The sequence below is a fragment of the Rhinoderma darwinii genome, chromosome 8 (genome assembly GCF_050947455.1).
Source record: "Rhinoderma darwinii isolate aRhiDar2 chromosome 8, aRhiDar2.hap1, whole genome shotgun sequence".
Lineage (NCBI taxonomy): Eukaryota > Metazoa > Chordata > Amphibia > Anura > Rhinodermatidae > Rhinoderma > Rhinoderma darwinii.
In genome coordinates, this window is record NC_134694.1 from 111,671,696 (window position 1) to 111,699,312 (window position 27,617).

At 44.8% G+C, this 27,617-nt stretch overlaps 1 protein-coding gene across 2 annotated transcripts; it reads left to right on the forward strand.

Annotated features, from left to right (window-relative positions):
• Nucleotides 1–250: 250 nt before the first annotated feature.
• Nucleotides 251–26,243, forward strand: ABCF1 (ATP binding cassette subfamily F member 1). 2 transcript variants are annotated; one of them, XM_075836375.1, is made up of 27 exons: nt 251–416; nt 2,654–2,700; nt 4,882–4,968; nt 5,745–5,886; nt 9,737–9,771; nt 10,848–10,970; nt 11,460–11,519; nt 11,594–11,647; nt 12,562–12,645; nt 13,732–13,794; nt 15,305–15,403; nt 16,325–16,447; nt 16,970–17,070; nt 17,158–17,243; nt 18,197–18,336; nt 18,421–18,569; nt 18,996–19,079; nt 19,205–19,329; nt 19,423–19,535; nt 20,450–20,621; nt 20,697–20,771; nt 22,696–22,766; nt 22,849–22,881; nt 23,091–23,259; nt 23,351–23,415; nt 23,500–23,572; nt 25,903–26,243. In XM_075836375.1, exons 1-27 carry the CDS (start codon nt 350–352, stop codon nt 26,073–26,075), a joined length of 2,613 nt encoding a protein of 870 aa, XP_075692490.1. In that variant the 5' UTR covers nt 251–349; the 3' UTR covers nt 26,076–26,243. The 2 variants fall into 2 exon arrangements, with proteins under 2 accessions (XP_075692490.1, XP_075692491.1); XM_075836376.1 differs by having other exon boundaries at nt 338–557.
• Nucleotides 26,244–27,617: the final 1,374 nt, after the last annotated feature.

Below are 27,617 nucleotides of genomic sequence, written 5' to 3' on the forward strand. Positions count from 1 at the left end.
ACGCACTAAGCGTGTCACACCTCGATGTTCTGTTAGAATTAGCCAATGATAAGAAGCCGATGTAGGGACGCCTGTCAAATGACTTCTGTCAGCCAATGACACAAAGTAAGGTCAAGAAAGCATAGTTTTCACCAATGGGGTGTCAGGATGTGTTTCAAGCCTCGCATTGTAGGTTGAAAAACGGGAGGGGGTAAGATGCGGATCTTGCCTCGTTTTCAGTTCTCATTTAACCAATCACAAATTGACGTCCGCATTGGGAGCCTTGCTTCACCTACGTCTAAGCCAATGGCGTGTCTCTTATCATTAGAGTACAGCGAGGCCGAGGAAACGTGTAATCTGATTGGTTTGGATGATTAGTAGGGGGCCGGTATCCTGGACAGGCTCTGTTCGCCGGTCGGTAGATTGGGCTGCGCCACGTGAGTAAGCGGGTTTTGCGCTGACATCACGGGAGGGCAGTGACGTCATTTTTTAGAAGGATTCCTAAACTCCGGCCGTCTTTAAGATGCCTAGAAAGCAGGATTTGGAAGACGACGAGGAGGAGAAGGGGAAGGAGGCAGGTGAGTACAGTCTTATATGGAAGAAGAAAGACTGAGATAATCATAGGGAAAAGACCTGGAAGAGTCATCTGGGCGGTGGCGGAGAAAATGAAAAGGGCTCTGACTGAGAATTAGGAAGGGGGTTTTCGTTTGACAAGGAAAACCAGATGGCGACTACAGATATTCGCCGTTGAGTTACACAATTTGCTCGGTGACGCCGGGTTGTGCGTTATTGGCAACTTTGGCGCAACTTGGAACAGTCCTACTGTACTCCAGTTTAACCTACGAAACCGCATTCACGATTAGAATCATTTTGAAAACTGCGCCATGTTGCGGTAAAACCGCCGTTTCGTGGCTTCTATGTGTGAACCCAGCCGAAGGGCTCATACAGACGAGCGTGTAAATCGTCCGTGTGACGGCCGTTCAAACCGCAGCCTTCACATGGACTGATGCGTTTCACTGCGGCCGTTCACACGACCGTTATTTCAACTGAGCGCGTGAAGTAGGGCCGGGCAATTCTGACTTAGATCGAAATCACGATTAATTGAACGTATAGCCTTGCTTTCGATTGGATGATTGTTTAGGCTACACTCATTTTGCATAATGCGTCCCCTATTTGCGTTCTACGCCATTGAATTAACACTTATCCCATGAGCCTGCTGTATACTACCGTATATAATATACCCCGACACTGCCCCCGCACAGTATATTGCCCCTATAGTTGCCCTCCACACAGTATAATGCTCCCCACAGCTGCCCCCAATAGGGCCTGTTAAAAATAATATACATACTCCCCTAACCCTGTTCCAATGCCGAGGGGAGGAGATCCCTCTGGTTTGCTGGGCACAGACAGGCGCGATGACATCACATAGTGAATGGTGGAGCGGGGACCTCGCGGCTCACTGCTCTACCATTGGAGCCAACTGTATCCGCGTCCTGAAGATGCAGATAAAGTTTAAACCGGGAGAAAATAATAATTGATAAAACCGAAATTCACAAAATGATGTTGATTCATCGCTCTGAATTTTGATTATTTTTCGATTATTTGCCCAGCCCTAGCGTGAAGGGTCCGTAGAAAAATTGGACATGTCCTATTTTCTTGCATTTTCACGCATCCCTCCGTAGACTCTAGTCTATGGGGATCCATGATCACGCGTCCCGCACGGGTGCACCTCGGACGTGAGAAACGTCCGAGGTTGCACACGCTCGTCTGAATGAGAAACTCTGAAATTTTCTAAGATACTTTGTGATTTAATTCATACGATTGTATAAATTTCTGCTTGCTGTCAGTGAATAGTGTACATTCTTCTTTCCACCCAGAGGCTGAAAACCCATATAGACCTAATACTTTTGACAGCTGAGAGTTTGCTACAATTATATCCATTCTGGACAATCCCCAGGCTGATATTACTTGATCTGATACATTGTACCAAACTATCAGGACTGGAGAGGGATTTGTGCTGCTTTTGTGTTAGCATTGTATCGTTTAGACTGGATACAACTGTAGTTTTCAGCTGCTGGATATAAAAGATCATGTCCTCCCATTCGCTGCCAGCAAGCAGAGGTCTGGAAATGGTAAGGAATGGAAACCCAAAGTATATGAAACTGGTAGAACATTTCATTGCACGATGAACCCAGATATCCCAATGTAGGCAGCGACCTTCCACCTTTGTTCAGACGGCTGAGTGGCGCAGAAGATGGTGGAGCCCCCGTCGTGGTGGGTACGTACCACGTGGATGTCCACGCTGGCTGCGGTCAAGGCTGACGAGGTGGGAGCTACCTCCATATTTGTGCTGTGCCTCAGCCATAATGTTCAAAGTTAAGCTTCACCTCCAAACGTTATTTATTTCTGTTACTTATATAGCGCCAACATATTCCGCAGCGCAGTTCTATTAGAAATAGTCGCTGTAATTGCGGGTCCCTCTGCTGGTCCAGTGGGGATATTGCGGTGTAGATGCAGTGCTGACATTTGGGGTGAAGGGGGGGGGGGGTCTGTTCTGTTCATTACATGATTGACACTTGTCACCAGAACGTCCCTCCCCCTCCTCCGCTGCCTCTACTCATCCAGATAACGGAGCCACGTCCTCCTCTGTTAAATTTTATTTTTTTTCTTTCAGATAAGTTGGTGAAGAAAGGAAAGAAAGACAAGAAAGGAAAGAAATCGGTAATTACTTCGCATCTCTAAGGCCTAGTTCACACTGAGATTTTTGTCGCTGTTTTTGATGCGAAAAAATGTGCGAAAACGCCTCCTGTTGATCTCAATGGGAGGCGGAGGAGTTTTTTTTCCCACAAGCGGAAAAAACGCTTGCGGGAAAAAGAAGGGTCATGCCCTTTCTTCAGGCGTTTTAGTCTCTGACCTCCCATTGACCTCAATGGAAGGCAGAGAAAGTGTTTTTTTCGCGGCGCTCGATGGCCGCGGCTGAAAAACTCCACAAAAAAAATGGAACCCGTTGAAGTCCAAGGCCTCCGTCGGGCACCGGTTGTTTCCGTTGTTCAACGGAGCCTGCGATTCCGCCATTTCCATTCTGCTCCTCTGACGATGCAGAACGACGGAAACCCAAACGCAAATGTGAACAGGGCCTGAACATCGATTCCGTTACTTATGCTACGTGACATTTTTGTTTCTGGGAAAGCTGGGTGACACGGCTACCCTTACCGGGTTCACCCAGCTTTCCGTGTGTCCGGAACGGCAAAACGTCAGGGTCTGCATTGACGCATCTTCACCCCCACGTGTTGCTTTATGAAAAGACACATCGTCATTTAGGGTTCCTCGGCATCTGGGTGATGAGCCTTGAGGGAGCTTTATTGTCGGCCATGTTGGTCGTCTCCCAGATTTTTCCAGAAACCTCTATAGTGAGAAGATAGTTGAATAAAATGTCTAACGACCTGACCGAAGACAAATGAAAGGGGTCTCCCCCACAAATGACATTTATTATGACATAAGCGTATGATCGCTGGGACCCCCACAAAGGCTGTACGCAGATGGCCCCATCAGCCCCATAGGCTTTCAATGGAGCGGCAGCGCGCATGCTCGACCGCCGCACCGTTATATTTGTATCATTTTTTTTTCATGTAACATGATTATTTCTTTTTTTAATTAAAAATTATTGTTTTGAAAGTGAGAAATTTTATATTTACTTTTTACACATCATAAAATATCTGACGCTAATGACGAAAAAATCATAAAAGATAATCTATCGCCATTTGACCAGTACGTACGTAAAATCTTGAAAATGTTGTATTCACCGAGGCCCAAAACCATGTGGGTATTAAGGGGTTAAAGGGGTTGTCCACCTTCTCACAACTGATGACTTGTCCACCGGATAGGTCATCAGTATATCATCGGGGCGGGTCCGACACCCGTACCCCGCACCGTTCAGCCGCTCCGGTGGCCTGGCGTTACCGGATGTTATGACACATGATGCTATGTACGGAGCCCGGAAGCAGTTGGCACCGTACGCAGCATAGCGGCCGTGCTGCAGATCCGCTCCTATTCACTTGAGCAGTACTGCAGCTCGGCCGCTATTCCGTGGCCGGAGCCAACTGCTTCCGGCATGTACGTCCCAAAGGCACCGGACCAGCTGATCTGTGAGGGGTCCGGGTGTCGGACCACCATAGATCATGTAATGATGAGCTATCTGGTGTATACGTCATCAGTTGTCAGAAGGTGGAAAACCCCTTTAATGGGGTTCCTTAACCTTTTAAAAAAAAAACAAAAAACACCACTTCTCAGTTGCTGCAAAAGTTTAAGAAAAAATAGATTAAATATAGATCTTTTAAATACGGCGCCGGCACCGCTGTCACCGGGTTCCCTGACGCTTCCGGGTATTGTTGCAAACGCTGTCATCGCTGTAGACCACACATCAACACTGTCGTCTGTGATTGGCTGCTTCCGTCATGTGGCGCCAGACATCACATCACACGGCTGCTGTGGCCAATTTGAGGCCATGGTGATGTCACTAGGAACGACACCTCATCGTAGTATGATTGGCTGTAGCAGTCACATGACCCTAATCCTTTACATTGCCCCAGCCTCTCCTCTGTCCGTATGAACATTAAAGTATTATTAAATTAAACTGGGGGCCAGGAAAATGTTCTATAACCGATAGAGACCGTTATAATTTACACCGGTCACATGTGAAAATGACTACAAACTAAATGTGGCAAAGTAACGTAGCCCTTACCAACCAATCGTATTGCATCTTTAGAAAAATGTCAGCTGTGATTGGTTGGCTACAGATGACATGAATGTTTGTTTGCTCCGGTCATTGACCAGTCTGCGCCAGTTGGTTGTGTACGGAGCCGGTGGTGGATGTGATCGGTCTCTCTGCTTTTCTTCCACCAGTTTTTCGAGGAGTTATCCGCAGATAACAAACAGGCTCAGGAGGAGGAATTGGTCAAGGAGCGAGAGAAGGAACAGCAGCAGCAACAGGTGGGATACCAAGCGCAATATAAGCCCCCAGACCTTCCCCGGGGCAAGTCCCAACGGGGCGTTACACATCCCTTTATACAATTTTCATTAGTTGGGTAACTTTGTATATACTTTGCTTCACTTATCTTAACATTTTGTCCCGCAATCCTGAGCTGCATTCAAAATTCTGTTGGTTTCTACTGGAATCAGTCGACACTTTGCTGACAGACACACCCTTAACCTATATCGCCCGTAAAGCAAAATGTGCTTTGTACAGACCACCAGGGGTTGCAGCTAAATAGAAGCTTGTCGAGCTATATCTGCAGCTCTGGATGTGAATGGAGTATAAGGCAACTTGGAATTAGGACATTTTATGTAAAGTAAATTATATCACTCCATGTTATATATAGACTGTAGGTCAGTGTAAAAAAGGGGTAAATCATACTTTATTGGATCACGATGGCTACTTCCTGTGTTATCTGGGCAAGAGAAGTATTTATTTTACTAAAGGGGGTGTCCCAAATACGACTTTCATAATAAAAAGAACCGTCCTAAAAGTCTGAAGGAGGTTGTGCCACTGGGACCCCCAATAATCCCAAGAACGGGCCAGTGACCTGGTAAGAAGGCTTCATATGAATGTGACTGTACAAGCGCCACTACTCCCGACTAATTATAAGCTGCCAGGGCATGCTGGGAGTTGTAGTAAATGTGTGTATAGTAAACCATGTCCAATAAGCTACACAAAGATCACTGCCCGTGAAATATTCCCAACTGACGACCCCGGATTCCCTCCACAGCAAAAGAAGAAAGACAAAAAGAAAAAGGACCGGAGGAAACAGAAAGGAGGGGACGATGACGACGACGATGAAGACCGACAAATCACAGAAAAGCTGAAGAAACTGTCAGTGCAGCCCAGTGATGAGGATGAGGAGGATTTAGGTACAGTAAGATATGAACCCGGCAGGAGAGCTGACAATCCCGGGGTTACTGACCTATAGCAATACATTTGAGTTACTTTGTGGATACACTACATTACTTATCGTGTACTAATCCTGTATTGTAGTCCAGAGCTGCATTCATAATTCTGCTGGTTACTACTGAAAGCAGTCCGCAGGTTTGTTGTCTTGCATAGGTCCTATATTGCAAAAGGGCAGTTGCTTATTCCTGCGTCAGATCCCTGTACAGTGTCTGACGTAGAGACACTTCCCAGATGGCAACTTCTATGTAGGTGCGGAGCAATCAGTGAATTTCGGCTCTGAAGCCTGCTGAATTATAACGCAGCTCTCGACTATGCTTTTTTAATAGGAGGATCCTGCAAGGAAACATATACCGCCTAGTATGTTTATTTAACATGGGGCGCTACGGCCGACATGCAGCTGTATGGCATTCAACGCACACGTTGGGAGATTTTCCCAGTGTATGTGCCCAATCGAAACTAAAAACGAAGTGTGAATAAAGCTTTATATGGCTGAATGTGAACATAACGAACACTGATGGCTGTTGTGGAGGAGTCCGGAGGTTGAGCTTCTCGAAGGGATATGCAATGACCAAAAGGCTATGGACACCTTTGGGGTCTTTTTATTAAAAAAATAATAATTATGGATTTTGTTTTAAAGGATAGGGATTTTTTTGGAGAGTATAAAAATCCTTTTTTGTTGAATATATTGGGGACATCACCATGGGTATAGGCTCTTGTTACTAGGAGGCTGACACTAAATCGGAAAAAGAGTTAGGGTAGGAACACACTGCGGATTTTCCGCAGCGGATTCATAGCAGAAAATGCGCAGATTATTACAGTATCGGCGGGTGAGATTTCAAAAAATCTTGTCCCCACACAGCGGAAAAAATCAGCCAAAAAAACGCACATAAATTGACCTGTGGTGCGGTGTCTTCATTCGCAGCATGTCACTTAATGCTGCGGAATTGCTCTTCTGTTGCAGGTTTTCTCCATTAAATTCAATGGGGTGCTCAAAACCCGCAACAAAGTGGTGTGTGTTGCGACATTTGCAGCGGAATCACAGCGATTCCTCCACTAAAGTCGCATGTAAGAAAAAAAAAAAGACGTACCCAGAGTTCACTGCAGCTTGACACAGCGTCTCCGTACCAGAGTGTGGGCAAAATAAAAACTACAGTGTGACCTGCCAATGCACAGCAGCTTGAAGTACTTTGCCACCCAGGCTGGCATCGGAGGAAGCCAGAGTAGGAATTTGGTGGAACTTGGTAAAGGTTTGCAGCGAATAACAGGTAGCGTACTTAGATACCCGGGAGACCGACGCTTGGTGTCCTACTGAGTGCACCGACAGCCCTTGTGCAATGGGCTGTAACCCTAAAAAAGAGGAGCCGTGCTCTTGGACGATAGGATTCTAGGACCACCAACCAGCAGTGGTGTAACCTTTGTCCGGCTCCTCGGAAAACACAAAAACAGAGTCCGAGCATCTGAAGGATTCAGTTGTCGCTGCAGCACTACTGTCCCGTACTGTAATCATGTTTTCAGTACGGGACAGTAGTTCCACGGAGAGGCCGGGACTCCTAGCGTCGTACATAACTATGATGCTAGGAGCCCGGCTCCCTGCACTGTGTTCTGTCCGGGACTTGCAGCCGAAATACGTTCCGTCCTTTACGGACCGAACATGCTCGTGTGAATCCAGCCTTAAGCTTACGTCTGCTGGTGGGATGGGGAGGAACAGAAGGTTGAGAGGACAATATCCTTATTGATGTCAAAGGCATAGACTCTGGGAGAAACGATGGATCAGAACACCTCATTATCTTTGTCGGTACCTAAGACTGGAGCATTGCAGGATAGTGCGGCCAGTTCCGAAACCCGTCTGATGAAAGTAACAGCCACCAGGAGGAACGCTCCAGAAAAGAAAGTGGAGTGAAATGCTGCAATGGCTCAAAGGAGGAAGTGGGGGAAAGTTCCGATGGCTCAGAGGGATGCTGAAAAGGAGAGATGGCATAAGCTACCCCCTGCAAGAAGGTCTTCACCTGGGAACGGAGGGATAGCATAACTCAAGGAGGATAGAGAGCGCAGAGAGCTGGCCTAGGGAAGCCTGGCCCAAAGACTCCAGAGCAGATTGGCATCTGTGGAGGCAGAAAGACACCTGTCCCTGAGAAGGGGAGGGGGTAGTCATCCTTAACCTGCAAGGTGTCCCTGACCGCACAACTCCGTTCCTGTATAGCGGCTGCAATTTTAGTGTCTTGTTCGGACTCAGTGCTGGACTTAACACAGGATCCTAGTGAAGAAACAGAAGACGAATGTGACTTTTTTCTTGTGTCCCTGGGTCTCTTACAGGAAGGCATTACAATTTGGGAAGATGCGGGGATGGGCAGCAATTTTGGATGTGAGGCGTTCCAGAGGTAGCCATAGACTGGCAGAGTCTGGAAAGTCCCCTAAGGCCTGGGTAAAGGACCATACCCAGTTAGGGGGCACATTCTGCAAGTGTTCTGGGGGGCCCTGGGTTACATGCACTGAGAGCATGGTAGATTAGGCTGGCTGCATGGGAATTTGGTAATCCAGCGAATACAATTCTAGTAAGTCACTAAAGCCACGGGGGCTGGATGTCTGAAATCCTCCAGGGAGTATGACCTGCTGAAAAAAAAATAAAAAAATCTCTTCTACACTGATTAGACGAGTGTCCGAGAGAGAGAGAGAGGGGTAGCACCGCTGATGGAGAATAATGGACGCCTTAGAAGAAAAAAATACTGCTCAGAGCTGACCTACCAAGACACCTGTACTGGGTCTTAACCGAAAACTGGCGTGAAGGTGTCCTGCGCAGAGGAATCACCAGGCCCCGCCCCCTCAGCAGCGCAGCAGCCAATCGTCTGACAGGCCCACACGACGCATATGACCAAAATAGGCAGGGAAGCCACCGAGCGCATTGAGGCCTAGACCCCTGAAAAGCTGGGGACTAAAGTAATGGGGTTTCATTGGCAGCAAAGCGGCCAATGGTGCGGGACCACAGTGAAAATGTCAGCACCCCTGGGGGGGGGGGGTTCAAGGAGGGCCTCTACCTGAGCGTAAAAGGCTCAATGGTGGAGGAAAAAAAAATGGCACTAGAGCCAAAAGCTAGAGTAGAAAGGCAAAAAAACCTACTAAGACCATCAGGGATCTAGACCGCAGGGCCATGACAGGGATAGCACATAGGCTGGGGGAGGGGGTGGTTATACCTACGTACTCGCTCTCTGGTGTGTGCGCAGGGTCACCCCTTTAGTAATCTCTTACATTTAGTAGGGTTACCGGCATGCCATCTGCCGAAATATGTGTTTAGATGACCGGCGATGGAGGAAGTGCAGTGCAGGATATTGCCGGCTTTCCATGCACCCTCGGGGTTCACTAGGCTGGCGATCAGACTGACAATCAACCCTGAACCTAGGGGAAAATAAATAAAATGAAAAAAGTGCAACAGACCAGAGAAGCAGATGATGTCGGCCTCCTAAACACACTAGGCTAAAACTGATTAGTTCACTGTCTTTGGGAAGGGAAGATTTTTCCTACCGAGTGTCGGCCTCCCGGAGGCAGGGGTGTTTACCTATGGGGTGGTGTCCCCCAGCGATATTAATGAGAAATAACTTTTATTGCAAAAAAAATATATAATTGTTTCTCTACTGCAGCCTCTATGTATCGCGGTACATAGAAGCTGCTTTAAGCCAAATTCAAATAGTGCTGAACTAGTAGTAACATCTCCCGCTCTGCATCGGGCGTGCAAACTTCAGTGGGAGATGAGGAAAAATGTCCCAGTTATCTTTTATTTATGGATGGCTATTATCTTCTCCTTTTCTCCTTTTGTAGACCCGGCCCCAGCCCCCCGACGTGGTAAAATTCAAGTAAGTGTTTTTGTTTTTTAAATGTATCTATAAGAAATATTTTTTTTTTTTTTTTAGTAATTTCACACATTTTACCCTATGAAGAGTTGTACATTTAAAACTGCTGTAATCTTCCATCCCATAATACAAATACTCTCAAAGTCTGTCACGTTTCTGATACAGAACTGCAAAATATTTTGAAATGTAAGAAAACAGAGACCAAAAGAGCGGGTGGGAGGGGGCTCAAACCTTACGGATGAGTTTTGTGTAGTTTTCAATGACTGTCCGATTTTAGGCTGCGTTCACATCTGCATTGGGGCACCGTTCATGGGTACCGTCAGACCTTTCCGTCGGGGGAACCCATGAACGGAATCCAAACTGAAACAAACGGAAACCATAGGTTTCCGTTTTCAGCACCATTGACTTTAATGGTGACTGATCCGGTGCAAATGGTTTCCGTTTGTCACCGTTGGGTAAGGATTCCGTCGTTTTGTCGGAATGAATAGCGCAGTAGACTACGGTATTGATTCCATCAAAACAACGTAACCCTTACACAACAGAGACCAACTGAAACCATTTGCACCGGATCCGTCACCATTAAAGTCAATGGTGCTGAAAACGGAAACCTATGGTTTCAGTTTGGATTCCGTTCATGGGTTCCCACGACGGAAAGGTCTGACGGAACCCGTGGACAATGCAGATGTGATTTCAGCCTTATCCAGCATGCATTCTTCTTAATATAAAATAAACTTTGCTGTACTCCGTGGCATTTACTTGTTCTGAGAAACTCTTCCGCTAAATATTGCTCTAATGTCCTTAAAGAGTCGGTCCTGCTTGGACAATCCCTACGTGTAAGAAGGTTTCCTTGACCATAAGCTGATCACAAAGTTTCCCCACAGCGCCACCATAGGGGAAATATAGCATTACACAGTGCCCATTCATATCAATGTATTGTCTGTGTAATGCAGGGACAGGTCCTCCAGACCGAGAGTCGCTCACTGTCACTGCAAACGGGTTCACTAAACTGGACATCCCCTTTAACTAGTGCGTTACTGTTTGAAAAATTGTTTCATATTTTTCTTCATTTCTTTTTATAGCCCTCGGGGAGAAATATTTTTGCCGCGCTTGGTGATGGCGATAGTGAGGAGGAGGAGGAGGAGGCGGTAGTAGAAGTGAAGAAGGAGCAGCCGACTAAGAAAAATAAAGGCAAGAAAGTAAAGGTAATGAGAAATGAATTGGTTCTTCTTGCCTAGATACCGGCTGTCTGTACATCTTCAATGCATTGATGCCTCATGTCCGATCAAGAAGAGGATGAGGGGGTGCAAATACCATGATATTGGACATTTATAATACGCCCATATCCTAGTGATCCAAAACTACCCAACCCCCACCATCCCAAAACAATAGAGGCAGTACTATCCATCCAAAGGATATACTAGTGTGGGTATAATCTGTCCTATTCCTGTGCCTCCGCTGCCTGCCAGTCACTCGTTATACCAGTAATCCCTGGGATATAACGTGGCCAATCACTGCAAGTAACCTTTCCATGACGTCCCATCCGGTTGTAAATGCGGAGTAATGGGAACCAGTGGGCAGCGGCGCAGGAACGGTAAAGAATTAAGGTGATTTATATTAACATAACTTTATCGTTCCGTCACATTTGACTCGCTGAGTACTGACTGCCACACCGTATAACACTTGTTTCGTAGGAAGAAGAGGAGAAGAAACCTAATAAGAAGGGGAAGAAAAACGAAAGCGCCAAACAGAAGGTACCGTAAAAATCGTACTATAAGAAGTTATAAAATCGTCTCTTCTGGATCTCACTGATAAATTCTTATTTCAGCCTCCAAGTGAAGAAAGTGAGGAGGAAGTACCGAAGGAAAAATCAAAAAGTAAAGTGAGTATGTCGTCCTCCTGCAGGGCGATTCTGACCGATCCTAACGGTTGGCCCCTCCCACTGCAGGGTGATGGAAGTAGTAAAGGGCTGTGGACCTGTATTGTTTAACCCCTTCACGTCGCAGCCATTTGTTTTGTTTTTTTTCTTTTTCGTGTTTCTCTCCCCGCCTTCCAAGAGGCATAAATCTTTTATTTTTTGCGGCGTTCACCGTACGCTTTAAATAATGCTATATTTTAATAGTTCAGACTTTTACGGACGTAGCGATACTAATTTTGTTAATTGTTTATATTTTTTACATTTCTTTTAGAGCAAAAATGGGAAAAGGAATTTGTTGTTTTTTATTTATTTTTTTATTTATTTATTTTTTTGAACAATTTAAAAAAAAAAAATCACTACTAAAAGCTTTTTCACTTTTTACACACTTTAATAGTCCCTCTACTAACGTATTGCAGTATATCGTCATTTTTACAGGCATCTGTTAAGCCCTGGATTATTAGGCACCCGGGTTGCCATGACAACCATAGTCACCCTCTTTTCTCAACTCCTCAGATGCTGTGATCGACCACAGCATTTGAGGGGTTAAACAGCCAGGGACAGCGTGATTGCTGCTCCTGGCAGTTAGTCCTGGGTGTCGGCTGTAAAACACCGCTGACACCCGCAGCGTATGGAGCGCGTGAGCACACAATACATTTCCCCCCCGCACTACGACGTACCAGACACCGTCGTTTTCCGTGAAGGGGTTCATAGGGTGTCTTGCTATTGCTCTGTTCAGCACGTCCGATGGCCCATTGGAGACACAAGTCAGGCCTTCTCTATGCGAGTTATGCTGAAGGCGACCCTACTGTCCCATAAGGATGACCTAATCTGGGACAGGAGAAGTAATGGATATAAAGATATGTTTTGTTTTTTTCCAGAAACCTCCGCCCAAAGCTCCTGATCTCAGTGACGAGGAAGAAAAGAAACCTAAAAAGGGCAATAAGAAGCCAAAACAACCACAGGTGAGATCCCTCCCTCCACATATACGCCCTGGAAATGATGGGGATTTGCGTTTCTCATAACAGACCTTCTGTACCTCATGGACCTGTGGCTAATTGAACTAGTCGCTTGAAGAGGACTGGTTACTTCGCCAGACACGTCTGTTTTAGTAAAGGCATTCATTCCCCATAAAATAGGCACCTTTTTATTAAAACTCTGCATTGTACCGTTCCTCTGTAATTCCTCCTGGTAATGTGGGCATAAGTTGACAACTGTTACCATTTCCCCTTGTGAATGGGGAGTGTTCCTACAGTCTGACACTGTCCAATCAGTGCTGACCGTCTCAAACAATTGACAAGTAGAAGGGTAATGCTCAGTTGCCAAATGTATTCATATGTTTACAGGAGGAATAACCGAGGAACGGCTCACTGCAGAATTCTAAGGTGCTTTGTTTATGGGGAATGCAGGCATTTACTAAAACATGTCAGGAAAGCTGACCGATCCTCTATAAAGGGTTTGTTGTAAGCACAAAAAGACATCCTAGGGGAGATCCCTTGTTTGAGACCCCACTCTATTAGCCAGGGCAGAAAGGAACTGCAATCAGTCGCTCTCGCTCTGCAGAGAACTTGGCGAAACCTTGTATTACATGGCCGCCCATTGACTTCAGCGGACGCCTTGTAATATTACATTACCTGCAAGGGAAATGTGGACACGTCAGCCGCTTCCTTCTCCAATCCAGAGCTGCCATAGGTCAGGCGCGTGTCCTAGGTGGACATCCCCTTTAAATTTTGGAATAAATTATTTAATATTTGGTCTTGGGATTACAGCTGCCGGCCACCTATTTAGCTGTTAATACGTTGATTTATTTGCCCGCACCTTAAAAGAGGAACTTCTTATTATTTAGAGGAGGTCTCTAGGTAAGTTGTCCTCTCGCTGTTTACAAGGTGCTGGGACTCGGTACATCACTTGCTTGCCATTTCCCGCACCCGCACTGTCCCTTCCTGACTGACCTAAATATAACTGGAGAACCTGTAAACCATGTAAAGTGTCCCCGACCGCTCGCCGTGCCCCGTCCAGACATATTAATGCGTTTTCCCTGTCCCTTTCAGAATCGTTTTGTTGCTCTGAATAATGACTATGATGATCTGGGAAGTGCCGGGTCTGAAGAAAAGGTGAGTGTGGAGCTAGGAGACTGCACGGTGTCCTACTGATCATAGAGGCCGGGCACGCAACTTCTATGGGGGTTCAAGATTGGAGTTGATAATTATATAGTGGCTATCTGGAGCCGCCACTAGCGGACCTCACTGCATACAGATTTATGCAGCTGCCATTGAATTTAATAGTATTTGTACAAGTCTATATGCAGCTAGCTCCCCCTAGTGGTAAATTCAGGCAGCCAGAAATTGAAAGGTGGAGAGTAACTTAAATTTCTACTTTTAAGAGACGTTATACATCTGTCAGTACTGTTGTGGAGATCGATTTAGGCAGGTCATCAACTGGACCTTGTTGTAGTCGATATCTGTTGTAGTCCCTACCCTCTGTTGAAATCTGACTATATCAGATTCAATTATATCCTTACAATTAGGACTCCGTTATATATTTTCCCCAGGCCTACAGCACTCGAAAGGTTTGTGTGTGTAATATATATATATATATATATATATATATCACTTTTACACTTTACTAGGTGTGCGGTGGGATATCCTTTGCGTTGCTACTTTATCTTAACCATATAATGAAGATTACATACAGTAAAATACAGACCAGAATAGTTGGTATTTCAATCAATATCTGTTACTGTCATTTCAAGTTACATACGTCTATAGAGTGAGTTCTATTGTAGACCTTTCATGCAAACACAGATGGGGACATTTGTTCGGGATGGAAATGTAAGAGACACTGACTGACCTGAGACAGAATCGGGAGTTTATTGGCTGAGGCAATTTTTAAGTAACGAACAGTGTTACTCATCGCGGTTTTATGTCAGCGACTCCTCCCGAATCCGTCCACTGTGTTCAGTCTGTTACTTGTTGTCTTCCATCCCGGGTTTCGGCACCAAGAATTGTTTTAGATATCAATTTAGGCAGGTCATCAACCGGACCTCGTTGTAGTCTCTGGTTTCAAATTGGTGGGAGAGCATGCAAGGAGATGCGGTGCATCGGAGAGAAAATAGCACACGAACAATATGTAAGTGTAATCCGACTCTCTAAATTATTAAGGAACAATACAAATGTTATATAACCATTCTGTCCGTCCCTCAATCACAAGGGACTGTGTCCTTGAGTCATCATAAAAGAACCCGTATACATGATATCATATCATTTGTAATAAATGTAGTCCTCATATTTTTAGCTGTGTGAGCAGATTCATCTTATAGTCTGTCTAAGACAGAGGAGGAATCTTTACAGCTTGCGGTGAGACGTTTCTAAAGAGGAAGAACAAAAAGTTTGATTATTTACACAACTTAGTTTTGCAGAAACTTTTACCTTTGTAACAAATGGATTTTTAGATGAGAGAATAAATTCTTGTTCACAAGACGACTATACAAAGCTCGGGCTTCCACCTCGGGGCAGCGGGGCTTATGTTTGCTGTGGTGTCTTATGTGTTGATTTGATGATGAAGCTTATTGTGCTGCATTAGTAAAAAAAAAAAAAAATCTGATCTATTTGGTTTGTTTGACAGTCGGATGATGAGGAAGGTGAAGCCGGAGAAAAGAACGCGGGCGCTGACGATCCTTTTGCCAACTTAAGTAAAAAGGAGAAGAAGAAAATCAAGAAACAGGTCGGTTTGAGGAAGATTGTCTACGAGTCTTTAAAGGGAGATTCTCATCTTTTACTATTATGGCATATCACCCCCCGCCAATCCTAAGGACGAAGGGACCGAGGTCCCTTCAGAATTTCCCTTGCACAGCGTTGCTCCTGCCCACCTGTTGTGCCAAAAACTGCAGCATAGCCCCATTCATGTGCATAAGAGCCCCATTCATTCTGAGGATTGTTGGAGGGGGGAGGGGCGACCAGCATTCTGACCCTCACTGAGAAAGTGATGGTATATCCTAGCGATGAGCCTGTACTTTCTACGGAGGAAAAACCCCTTTAGGCATGAAAGTAATGAATTCATTCCTCCATATGCACGACTTTGCAGCAGGCCATAAGGCAGTTAAAAGAGATACGCATTTGCTGTGTTTCTATAAGTGGTTGTAAGCAGCAATATAATACATTACACCATCCTAATATAGCATTTTAAGTAAGCTGAAGTAATTGTGCATGGTAACTCCTTTTTTTTTATTTCTTATATATTTTTTTTAAATTAAATGATTCAGTTATGCCCCCTCTCAATCAAAGCTACGCTTTCCCGTTTTGTCACAGAAGTGCATTCTGTCTGCCAAGGCTTGTTTAGCAGGGGTGGTGATGTCTAGCATTGAGTCATTGTATGCAGCTGATTGGTTAGTTGTAATTCATGATTGAAATTCTTGTGCTGTACGTTCTGCTGGGAGAGATGGAGGGAGAGCTGTTCTCTGAAAAGATCATGCCCCTGACAATGCTTATAGGTAAACTTGTTTTTTGTTTCTCTTTTTTTTTTGTTAATCTGAAGGAGCCTTAATGTAATTCCTGACCCTTTACTTGCATCTTGACGCATCTTGTTTCTCATGGTGTATTGGTCTTACTACGTGACTTACTTTTTCTTTCTCCTCTCACCATATAGATGGATTTTGAGAAACAGGTGGCTTCCATGAAGAAGGCCACAGCGGCAGAGGATGACTTCTCAGTGTCACAAGCCGAGCTCTCGTCTCGTCAGGCCATGCTGGAGAACGCCTCTGACATCAAGGTACGTCTGGTTACATAGGGTACATACGTTACTACAGTAACCTGTTCATATTTACTATTATTTCTGGGACTCCTTTACATTCCCTATGTAAGGAAACGTGTTTTATATTTTGTACCCCTTTAAAAAATGTCCGAGATCCTTCATCCGCGTCCGCTATTGGTTAACTGGCTGACTGCACTGTTATGGGGCAAGTTACTTTTAATTAACTGTAGTGGCTATCTCTGCTTGCTGTCAGTAAATTAAGACATTTCCTGTCTACATTCAGTGGCTGAAAAATTGTTGTTAATATATGTGCTGCTCACAGGGGCAGGGCTTGTTACAGTGTGAGCTTTCTCATATATTGAGCTCTGTATCTGCGGCAGTTGCACATAAGCAGAGCAGGTTTTCAGCCACTGAATATAAACTAAATCTCAATTTGACAGCAAGCAGAGATATTAAAACACTGTTTATAATGCAATCATGCTTTATTTACTTGACCGATTTTACTTATAATTATTATTATTTTTTTTTAATTCTGGTTAGCTGGAAAAATTCAGTATCTCTGCCCATGGGAAAGAGTTGTTTGTTAACGCTGACCTGTACGTGGTGGCGGGCCGGCGTTATGGTTTAGTGGGTCCGAATGGGTGAGTTCTTGGATGAATCTCCCAATCCCCTTTGCCTTTTGTGCTTCCCTTTTTATACTCAAGTTTTCTTCATGTCTTCTCTGTCAGGAAAGGGAAAACCACTCTCCTAAAACACATTGCCAACCGGGCCCTGAACATTCCCCCAAACATTGATGTGTTGCTTTGTGAGCAAGGTAAGGCCTCATTCACACGGCAGGGTTTCCCGGCCGGGTGCCGGCCGTTCATAAATCGGCCGGCACCCGGCTGCATTAGGAATAATAGACTCCTAATGGGGCTATTCACACGACCGATTTTTTTGACGGCCGGGAAATCCGGCCGTCAAAAAATAGGACATGCTCTATCTTTGCCCGGGTACCCGGCCGCCCGGCTCCCATAGAAGTCTATGGGGCCGGGTATTACACGGCCATCACCGGAATGTGTTCCGAGTGATGGCCGGGTTTCCCGGCGCTTGCGCTCTATCTCCTCCTCCTCACAACGCAGAGTGCATGTGAGGAGGAGGAGTTGATGCCATTCTGACGAATGGCATCGCTGTACACGGTGTGGCAGGGCCGGGGTGTACAGCAGGAGGAAGGGAGCGCTGCGCTGGCTCCCTTCCCCTGCTTGAAAAGCACCCTGGCCCGGCGACACCTTCGATGGGGCCGCTAGCAGCTGCAGCTGCTGCGGCTGCTACTACCGTAGCGACGCCACTATAGCAGAGCGGGGAGGTATCTCACCGCTCTGCTATGTGCTAGCCACACTTTAGCTCCTTGAAGGAGCGGAATCCCCGTGTTTTCGGGGATTCCGCTCCTGGACAGAGCGCTTGATGTCTCTGTCCATATCTGGGCAGTGACATCAGGGGAAGCTCCTGAAGCGGAATCCCCGAACACATGGGGATTTCCCTTCAGGAGTTGCCGCTGATGTCACTGTCCGGATCTGCCCGGCCCGGCACGGATGCAAAACTTGATGCAAACCGGCCGGGCAAAATGGCCGATTTTACCGGCCGGCACTCGGGCTCGGGAACGACCCGTTCGTGTGAATCCCGCCTAAGAAAGTCTGGGTGCCAGGGTATCGGCGTGCTGAGGTATCCGCGTGCCCTGTCCACTCCCCATTGCTTGTTCTTCATGTATGTCTCCTCTCCTGCCCGCAGAGGTTGTAGCGGATGAAACTCCGGCGGTCCAGGCGGTTCTTAAAGCGGATACCAAACGTCTCAAGTTGTTGGAGCAGGAGAAGAGACTTCAGGCCCGGCTGGAGAAGGGAGATGACAGTGCGGCTGAGCGGCTGGAGAAGGTGACCTGGGCTGGGCTGGGTTTGGAGGGACAATGGTGGACACTACAGTGGGGCAGCGTATGACTGTGTTCTTTCTCCTCCCAGGTTTATGAAGAGCTTCGAGCCACCGGAGCTGCCTCCGCAGAAGCAAAAGCACGTAGGATCTTGGCCGGTCTGGGTTTTACTCCAGAGATGCAGGATCGGGAGACTAAGAGATTCAGTGGAGGGTGGAGGATGAGGGTTTCACTGGCCAGGTAACTAATGACGTTTGCCTTATTTACCCGCAATCTCCAGACACCTTTAATTTCCTTGGTCTGTGGTTGCATGAAGTGAATAAGAGTACCTATTGTTAGTAAAGGAAGACCCCAATGCCTCCCTGGGCAGCTGTAGGTGGTGTTAAGATGTGGAGCAGCCAGATATATTGTGTGGATCCTGCAGATTTTGGTTCCTTTCCTGGTTTGTGAATGTACGTTTTTCTCTTTCCACGCTTGCCGAGTGGGCGGGCTCTTCCTGGTGTGATGTAAGAGCTGTCCTGTATGCCCTGAGCCAATCAGATGTCTCCCCCCTGCTGCTCCTCCCTCTACCCTGAAGCTGCATCCCCCTTTTCTCCCTTCTCTTTCAGTAAATGCTTCCAGTTCCTGCCACTCTTGACACGGTTTCCTGCATGTTCTTCCTTTCAGGGCTCTCTTCATGGAACCGACACTCCTCATGTTGGATGAACCAACAAATCATTTGGATCTCAACGCCGTCATCTGGCTTAACAAGTGAGTGCCTCTCTAGACTGTACGTCTGCATCAGCCAGTCCGTTAACATTATATATATATATATATATATATATATATATTTGCCGGTGTATGTGACTGACCTCGTTATATTTCTTCTTCCCCAGTTACCTCCAGGGCTGGAAGAAAACACTCCTGATAGTGTCCCACGACCAGGGATTTTTGGACGATGTATGTACAGACATAATGCACCTTGATGGACAGAAGCTGTATTATTACCGGGGAAATTACAGTGAGTGCTCAAGGGCTGAGACAGAGGAGTGGCCCTGCTCCCCCCCTTCTATATGCATTGGGTCTGATCCCATGTCATTATTTATCCTTCCAGTGACCTTCAAGAAGATGTATCAGCAGAAACAGAAGGAGATGCAGAAACAGTATGACAAGCAGGAAAAGAAGCTGAAGGAGCTGAAAGCTGGGGGGAAATCTTCCAAGCAAGCGGTAAGAGGCTGCCCCTCCACGAGTCCATGCAGGCGGATGGTTCGGCCTAAGGCCTTATTCACACGACAGTGAAAAAAAATGTCCATTTAAAACTGATCAACTGTCAGTATCTCATGGCCATTTTGCATCAGTGTGTCTCTAAATTTTCATCCATTTCTAGTCCGTCTGTCTGTTTTTTAATGGCCGTTTGACATCCATTTTGCATCAGTTTTTCATGGCCGTTAAAAAAACTGATGAATTTCATTGGTCAGGCTTTTTTTGTCCCAACCCCCTGAAAACAACCAAAGGAAGGTCACATGTTCCCCCAGACACTATTTACAGCCTCCCTGTAGATGGTGCCACAGCAGCCTCCCTGTAGATGGTGCCACACCAGCCTCCCTGTAGATGGTGCCACACCAGCCTCCCTGTAGATGGTGCCACACCAGCCTCCCTGTAGATGGTGCCACATACTCACGAGAGCAGCGCCGTCTCTCCTCTTCACTAGTAGTTCCCTTGCCAATCCCCATGTAACAGATCAATTTTTAACGGTTGTTACATGTATTGACAGCCGTTAAAAACATGTCCTATTTTTTGGACGGCCATTATACACGGGCCGTTAAAAAAACGGTCGTGTGAATGCACCCATAGAATATCATTGTTCTGAAAACGGCCATGTGAAAGCCGTTAAAAGGACGGCCATCACACTGCCGTTTTTCACTGTCGTGTGAATGAGGCCTAAGGGTTTATGGCAAAAAATCTGCTTTCAACACACCCAGAATCTCCTATAGAAACATGGGATACCATATACTCATTAACACTGATCAATATGAGGTCAGGAGATGCCTGTAGGTGGAATTCCCCTTTAAGGGGATGACTTTTACTTGCTGCTCGAATGGTCTTTCTTACATTCTGGTGTCCTCCTCCTCCTCATCCAGGAGAAGCAGACGAAAGAAGCCTTAACTCGAAAGCAGCAGAAATGTCGGAAGAAGAATGCAGATGAGGAGGGCAACGAACCGGCCGAGTTACTGAAGAGACCAAAGGAATACACCGTGAAATTCACCTTCCCGAACCCCCCACCGCTAAGCCCTCCTATTCTGGGTCTGCATGGTAAGTAGACATGTCACCAGTCCCTGTTCTATGCCAGTGCTGCAAGATGCTGATCTGTTTCTTGTGTTCCTGCAGGGACTGATTTTGGGTATTCTGGACAGAAGCTGCTGTTTGAGAACCTGGATTTTGGCATAGATATGGATTCCAGAGGTGAGGCTGCAAGAGGGCACTCATTATTAATGACCACTTCAGTGGGTCCTTCTTTTAATTCTAAATTTCATTCCCATCATGCGTCAGGATGGATCAGAGATATCCTATTCCCGTCATCCTGTGAGGAGCTTTCTCCTGTGCTCATTGTCGCCCCCTACTGAGTAATGCGCTTCGTAAGATTTTCCTAGATGATTGGGAGAATAGTGGTGGTCTCTCTTTAAGCACATTCAGCCACTGGCCTGACTAACATGAATATGTTTAGTACAGACAACTATAATACTGCCCCCTATAGACCATAATATAACTACTATAATACTGCTCCCTATATACAAGAATATAACTACTATAATACTGCCCCTATATACAAGAATATAACTACTATAATACTGCCCCCTATATACAAGAATATAACTACTATAATACTGCCCCCTATATACAAGAATATAACTACTATAATACTGCCTCTATATACAAGAATATAACTACTATAATACTGCCCCCTATATACAAGAATATAACTACTATAATACTGCTCCCATATACAAGAATATATCTACTATAATACTGCCCCCTATATACAAGAATATAACTACTATATTACTGCCCCCTATATACAAGAATATAACTACTATAATACTGCCCCTATATACAAGAATATATCTACTATAATACTGCCCGCTATATACAGGAATATAACTACTATAATACTGCCCCCTATATACAAGAATATAACTACTATAATACTGCCCCCTATATACAGGAATATAACCACTATAATACTGCCCCCTATATACAAGAATATAACTACTATAAAACTGCCCCCTATATACAAGAATATAACTACTATAATACTGCCCCTATATACAAGAATATAACTACTATAATACTGCCCATATATACAAGAATATAACTACTATAATACTGCCCATATATACAAGAATATAACTACTATAATACTGCTCCTATATACAAGAATATAATTACTATAATACTGCTCCTATATACAAGAATATAACTACTATAATACTGCCCCCTATATACAAGAATATAACTACTATAATACTGCCCCTATATACAAGAATATAACTACTATAATACTGCTCCCTATATACAAGAATATAACTACTATAATACTGCTCCTATATACAAGAATATAACTACTATAATACTGCTCCTATATACAAGAATATAACTACTATAATACTGCCCCCTATATACAAGAATATAGCTACTATAATACTGCCCCTATATACAAGAATATAACTACTATAATACTGCCTCCTATATACAAGAATATAACTACTATAATACTGCCTCCTATATACAAGAATATAACTACTATAATACTGCCCCCTATGTAGAAGAATATAACTACTATAATACTGCCCCTATATACAAGAATATAACTACTATAATACTACTCCTATATACAATAATATAACTACTATAATACTGCTCCTATATACAAGAATATAACTACTATAATACTGCCCCCTATATACAGGAATATAACTACTATAATACTGCTCCTATATACAAGAATATAACTACTATAATACTGCCCCTATATACAAGTATATAACTACTATAATACTGCCCCCTATATACAAGAATATAACTACTATAATACTGCTTCTATATACAAGAATATAACTACTATAATACTGCCCCTATATACAAGTATATAACTACTATAATACTGCCCCTATATACAAGAATATAACTACTATAATACTGCCCCCTATATACAAGAATATAACTATTATAATACTGCCCCCCTATATACAAGAATATAACTATTATAATACTGCCCCCTATGGACAAAAATATGGACCCTGAGTGAGTAGTGGAATTTTTTATGTCTGATATTTTGATCATCTTTATTGAAAATGTTGGAGAATATATTTATTTTATTTTTTGCCAGTTTGTATTGTGGGCCCAAATGGAGTAGGGAAAAGTACGTTGCTTCTTCTATTGACTGGTAAACTGACGCCGGTGAGTATAGAGCGGTTCATATCCCCTTAATAATCTACGATCCACAGCCGGAATATTAAACTTTTCTTGTTTATCTTTACAGACCAAAGGAGAAATGAGAAAAAATCACCGACTGGTAAGTATTGGGGGGGTCTTCCGAGGAGAATATCTATACCCGTGCATTGTAGGGCCGATTCACCAAGATTGGCGCTTAATTTGCCAGTCTTGGATATCTGCTCCGCAGCAGTAAGATGCAACAGATTTATTCTGTTTATGAAGACGCGCGTGCCTAATACTGGCGTAGAAAGTTTAACCCCCACCCTGTATCTTCTTTTGGTCTTGTAGAAAATTGGGTTCTTCAATCAGCAATATGCTGACCAGCTAAACATGGAGGAGACGGCGACTGAGTATCTGCAACGCAACTTCAATCTCCCGTATCAGGATGCCAGGAAGTGTTTGGGGAGGTTTGGTCTGGAAAGCCACGCGCACACCATTCAGATCTGCAAACTTTCAGGTGACTGAGACACTACACCCCCCTCTCCTGTATTATTGGGTTATATACGGCTCATTGATACTAATGGTATGATTGAATGTCTTCCACGCAGGGGGGCAGAAGGCTCGTGTGGTCTTCGCTGAGTTATGTTGTCGGGAACCTGATGTTCTCATTCTGGTGAGTACACGTGGACTAGATTAGTCTTGCACATTGGATAAAACCGTTATACTAATCTCATCTCTTCACTACTGCCCCCTACAGGATGAACCTACAAATAACTTAGATATTGAATCTATTGATGCTCTGGCTGAGGCAGTGAATGAATATAAAGGAGGTGAGTGTCCACATAGTCCCATTACTAATGTCTGGTGGAGGATTATATCACTGGAGTTGCGCAGTTGGAGCAGACCCCATTAGTTTATTTGTTGCCGTAAAATCAAAGGTCACCTTGGCACAGAAGATGACATTGATCAGCCGTAGATGAGATTAGTAAGACGAATATGCTAGGTGACAAATATTAAGGAGTGACTTATGGATAAAGGGGTTGTCTCATCCCGACCACCGCTCACCATATGTCGTCCTATTATAGAAAGTTGACCCCCCCCACCCCCGTCTACATGTCCTGAGTCAGAGCAAGGAGCTGCTAGCAACCCGTGGCTCTGGTGGACCAAGTCCGTCCATCTATTCGGTTCTGTTCACATCTGCGCCGTGGCTGCTGTTCAGAACGCATGGCGGATCCCATTGACTAGTCTTAGCTCTGTAGTTCTGATGGCAAGAATAGCTCTGCATGTAATGCTGTTTTTGCCATCGAACCTGCCAGAATTGCTGATAGAGGCACCAACGCAAATGTGAACTGAGACTCGCGTTAACAGCCATTCATTGTAGTACTAAATTTCCCCTGTAGTGGCCGCTGCAGGGAAAAGGAGCAGCTGGCACCCATTTTCCACAGCAGATCATCAGCTGCTTGCCAGGGTTTTAGGAGACAGATTAATGCAACGGCTCTCATATTAAAGGGGATGTTTGTATGTGACGGGCACCACGTTTAAGATTCGTGAGGTTCCCTTTTCCAGGATTCTACTGTTGACCTTTCAAGAGATCTTTAGGTACATTTGTCTCTATTTAGTTGAATGTCTTCGATTTTGTTATGAGCCGGTTCAGGCTGGTAAAAGGTTGGCTGTAGTGTTCTTAAATGGGATCCCCCCTCATGATCGCCCCTTTGTCTTGCAAATCTGCAGTAACTTTGATTCACATCGCTGTGAATGGTAGAAACCGACCGTTCTATAAACTTCTTGTATTGGCTCGTGACTACTTTTAGTGATTGTTTTTTTTCAATCACGTTGGTCCCAGTTCTCCTGCTTTTTGGAGATCGGACTGGCTTGAATATGATTTCCAGTTTGTTTTTTTTCTTCTCATTTGTATAATTGGCCAATTGCATAGTTTTATAGGTAAAAAACTACACCGGTCCATCACGTTCAACCCCTCTCCGATCAATAACACGTCATTGATTGATATATTAGTTATCACTTTCAGTGCCATTTGTCAGTAAATAATCATCTCGCCTTTTTTTAAATGCTGACATAGTATCAGCCATCACTATCTCTTGGGGTCGGGCATTCCATTGTTCAACTACTCTAACTGTAAAGAACCCTTTCCTATATGGATGTCTGAAGCTTCTTTCTCCACACTCCATGAATGTCCTTTGTAGAGTCCTTGGAAGGAACAGATTATGTGCTAGTCCTCTGTATTGACCACACAAACTTATACATGTTAATAAGATCCCCTCAGACTTATTTTCTCCAAGCTGAACAAGCCCAATTAATGTACCTTTCATTGTAAGCGACACCTCCCATCCCATTTAATAATCTGGTCGCCCACCTTTTGAACCCTCTCCAGTTCTATTTCCTTTTTACAATGTGGAGCCAAAACTAAATTCTGTATTCAAGATCTGGCCTTGCAAGGGATTTATAGAGAGGTAATATTACATTATGGCCTCATGCCCACGGCTGTGCCCATAATCGTCCCAAAATGCGGGCACGGCCGGACGCATTTTCGTGCCTTGCTCCCATACAAAGTATGGGAGCACGGCCCGTAAAAAACAAAGTAGGACATGCGCCATAATTCCCGGCACGGACACTTATCCGTAGCGATGTGGAAAGGTGTCTGCGGCCAATAGAAGCGGGCGGGTCCATAATTGCGGACCGTGTTGAGGGGTAATATTACATTTGAATCACTGGTTTTTATCTTTTTTTTTTTATACATCCTAAAATCCTATTTGCTTGTGCAGCTGCTGCCTGACATTGAGTGCTGCTGCTTAGCTTATTTGTAACCAGAACACCCCAGTCCTTGTCTTGTTCCGATATCCCCAGTTTTATTCCATTTAATGTATACGTATTAATACTATTATTGTGGCGTAAGTGCATTTCTTTACATGTATCTGCCATGTTTTTGCCCACGCTGCCAGCTTATCTAGGTTTTTTGTAATATTGTACCATCAAGCTGAGTTAAGTATCCTACAAAGTTTTGTATCGTCAGCAAAAACGGACACCTTACCATCCATCCCATCCACAAGTTCATTAATAGAGATTGAAAAGAGTCGGGCGTTGATTTATATTTGTACATTTCACGTGGCGCCTTCTGTTACTAATAATTTCCCTCTTCGTATAGCGGTGATCACGGTCAGCCACGATACCCGCCTCATCACAGAGACAAACTGCCAGCTGTGGGTTGTAGAGGAGCAGACCGTGAATCAGATTGAAGGAGACTTCTATGACTACAAGAGGGAAGTCCTGGAGAGCCTGGGCGAGGTCATAGTCCACAAGCCCAAAGACAAGGAATGACCGGCCACAAACCACGTGCCATAACCAGGGCCAAGAACAATCTGCCCAGATACAGACCTCACTATGAGACGTGGAGGAGGAATGACGGGGGGAGTTCCCTCCGGTTTTTAAATCTCATTTTGCTGCCTTGTTATTGCGGAGAAGACAAATAAATATTTATATATTGGGGCGGTCTGGGCTTTTTCTTTATGATGTGCATTTATTATTTGATTGGCTCAGATATCTGATGATGTCATCATGACTGTACTGGGTCAGAAAGGGATCCTGGGAAGGGTCAATCTGTGTCTGCCCTGCATTGCCCAATATACAGATCACTGATGACCTAATGGACAGAAGATCAATGAAGGGGCACTAGGCATTCTTCTAAGGGCTGGGGTCTTGGACTCAGCTTTGTGATGCTGCCAGGCTCTATATTGACTTTAGTGAAGCTCTCAAATCACATCCAGTCACCTCCCACAGTCTTAGACCCGATGCACGCGATTGTAGAATTCATCCGTAATTACGGACCCATTCACCTCTATTGCCCACGAACACTCTCCCGTATATCTACAGGAAAGTGTCCGTGCCATATAAAGGCTCCGCCAAAGATAGATGTGTCCTATTTTTTGCTTTTTATGGACATACTTTATATGGGAGCACTGCTTGCAAATGCGGATGACTGTCTGCGCCCATAATCATAAACAGTGGTTATGGGCACTGTCGTGGGCAAGGGGCCTTATGCTGTGGGGGTACCCTTAGCACACGAAGAGCTTTCTATAGTATCCGTCTGCAGTAAATATTTTAAAAACAGGTCAGTATAAGGCCTGATTTACACGAGCGTGTGCGTTTTGCAGCCACCATCATTTTGACACTGTATGTTTGTAAACAGAAAAGCACATGCTGCTTTTCTGTTTTCATTCATACTTTTTACTGCTGTTGCGCGAATCACGCGTGTCCCACGGAAGTGCTTCCGTGTGGCATGCGTGATTTTCACGCACCCATTGACTTCAATGGGTGCGTGATGCGTGAACAACGCACAAATATAAGACATGTCGTGACTTTTTCGCAGCGGACTCACGCTGCGCAAAAATCACGGACTGTCTGCACTGCCCCATAGACTAACATAGGTCCGTACGACACGCGTGTTGCACGGACGTATTACACGTTCGTCTAAACAAGCCCTAAAACCTATCTGTCCGTTTCTAAATGATATCTGGCTCAAAAAGCTGGGTGACTACCAATATGGCTGCCGTTACAGTTGTGGTCATCCAACTTTCTTAGTCTTAAAGGAATATTGCAGGCAAAGAGTTTCTAGTTACTTTTCTACTACCTAGCGCAGAGGCCAATGGTGATGTTGCTAATGACGGCTAGCGCTGTTTGTTAGAGGACATTAGAAAAATAATAATATAGGCGTGGTGTCGTCTTTGGAAGAAAGACAACCTCTTTAATAATTGTATAATGAAATATCCTGCACTGTATATACTGTGGGGCAGATCTAATAAGAGGTCTAACTAGTATGGGCTTTAGACCAGGCAGTCCAAAGATGCGCCAAGTTTATCACCG

Bases quoted from the DNA above. Each gene is read 5' to 3' on its own strand.
- ABCF1 (XM_075836375.1), top strand. From the start codon at position 350: ATGATTAGTAGGGGGCCGGTATCCTGGACAGGCTCTGTTCGCCGGTCG. The intron at 10,971-11,459 runs GTAATGAGAAAT...CTTGTTTCGTAG, and splicing joins ATAAAGGCAAGAAAGTAAAG to GAAGAAGAGGAGAAGAAACC. The intron at 20,772-22,695 runs GTGAGGCTGCAA...ATTTTTTGCCAG, and splicing joins CATAGATATGGATTCCAGAG to TTTGTATTGTGGGCCCAAAT.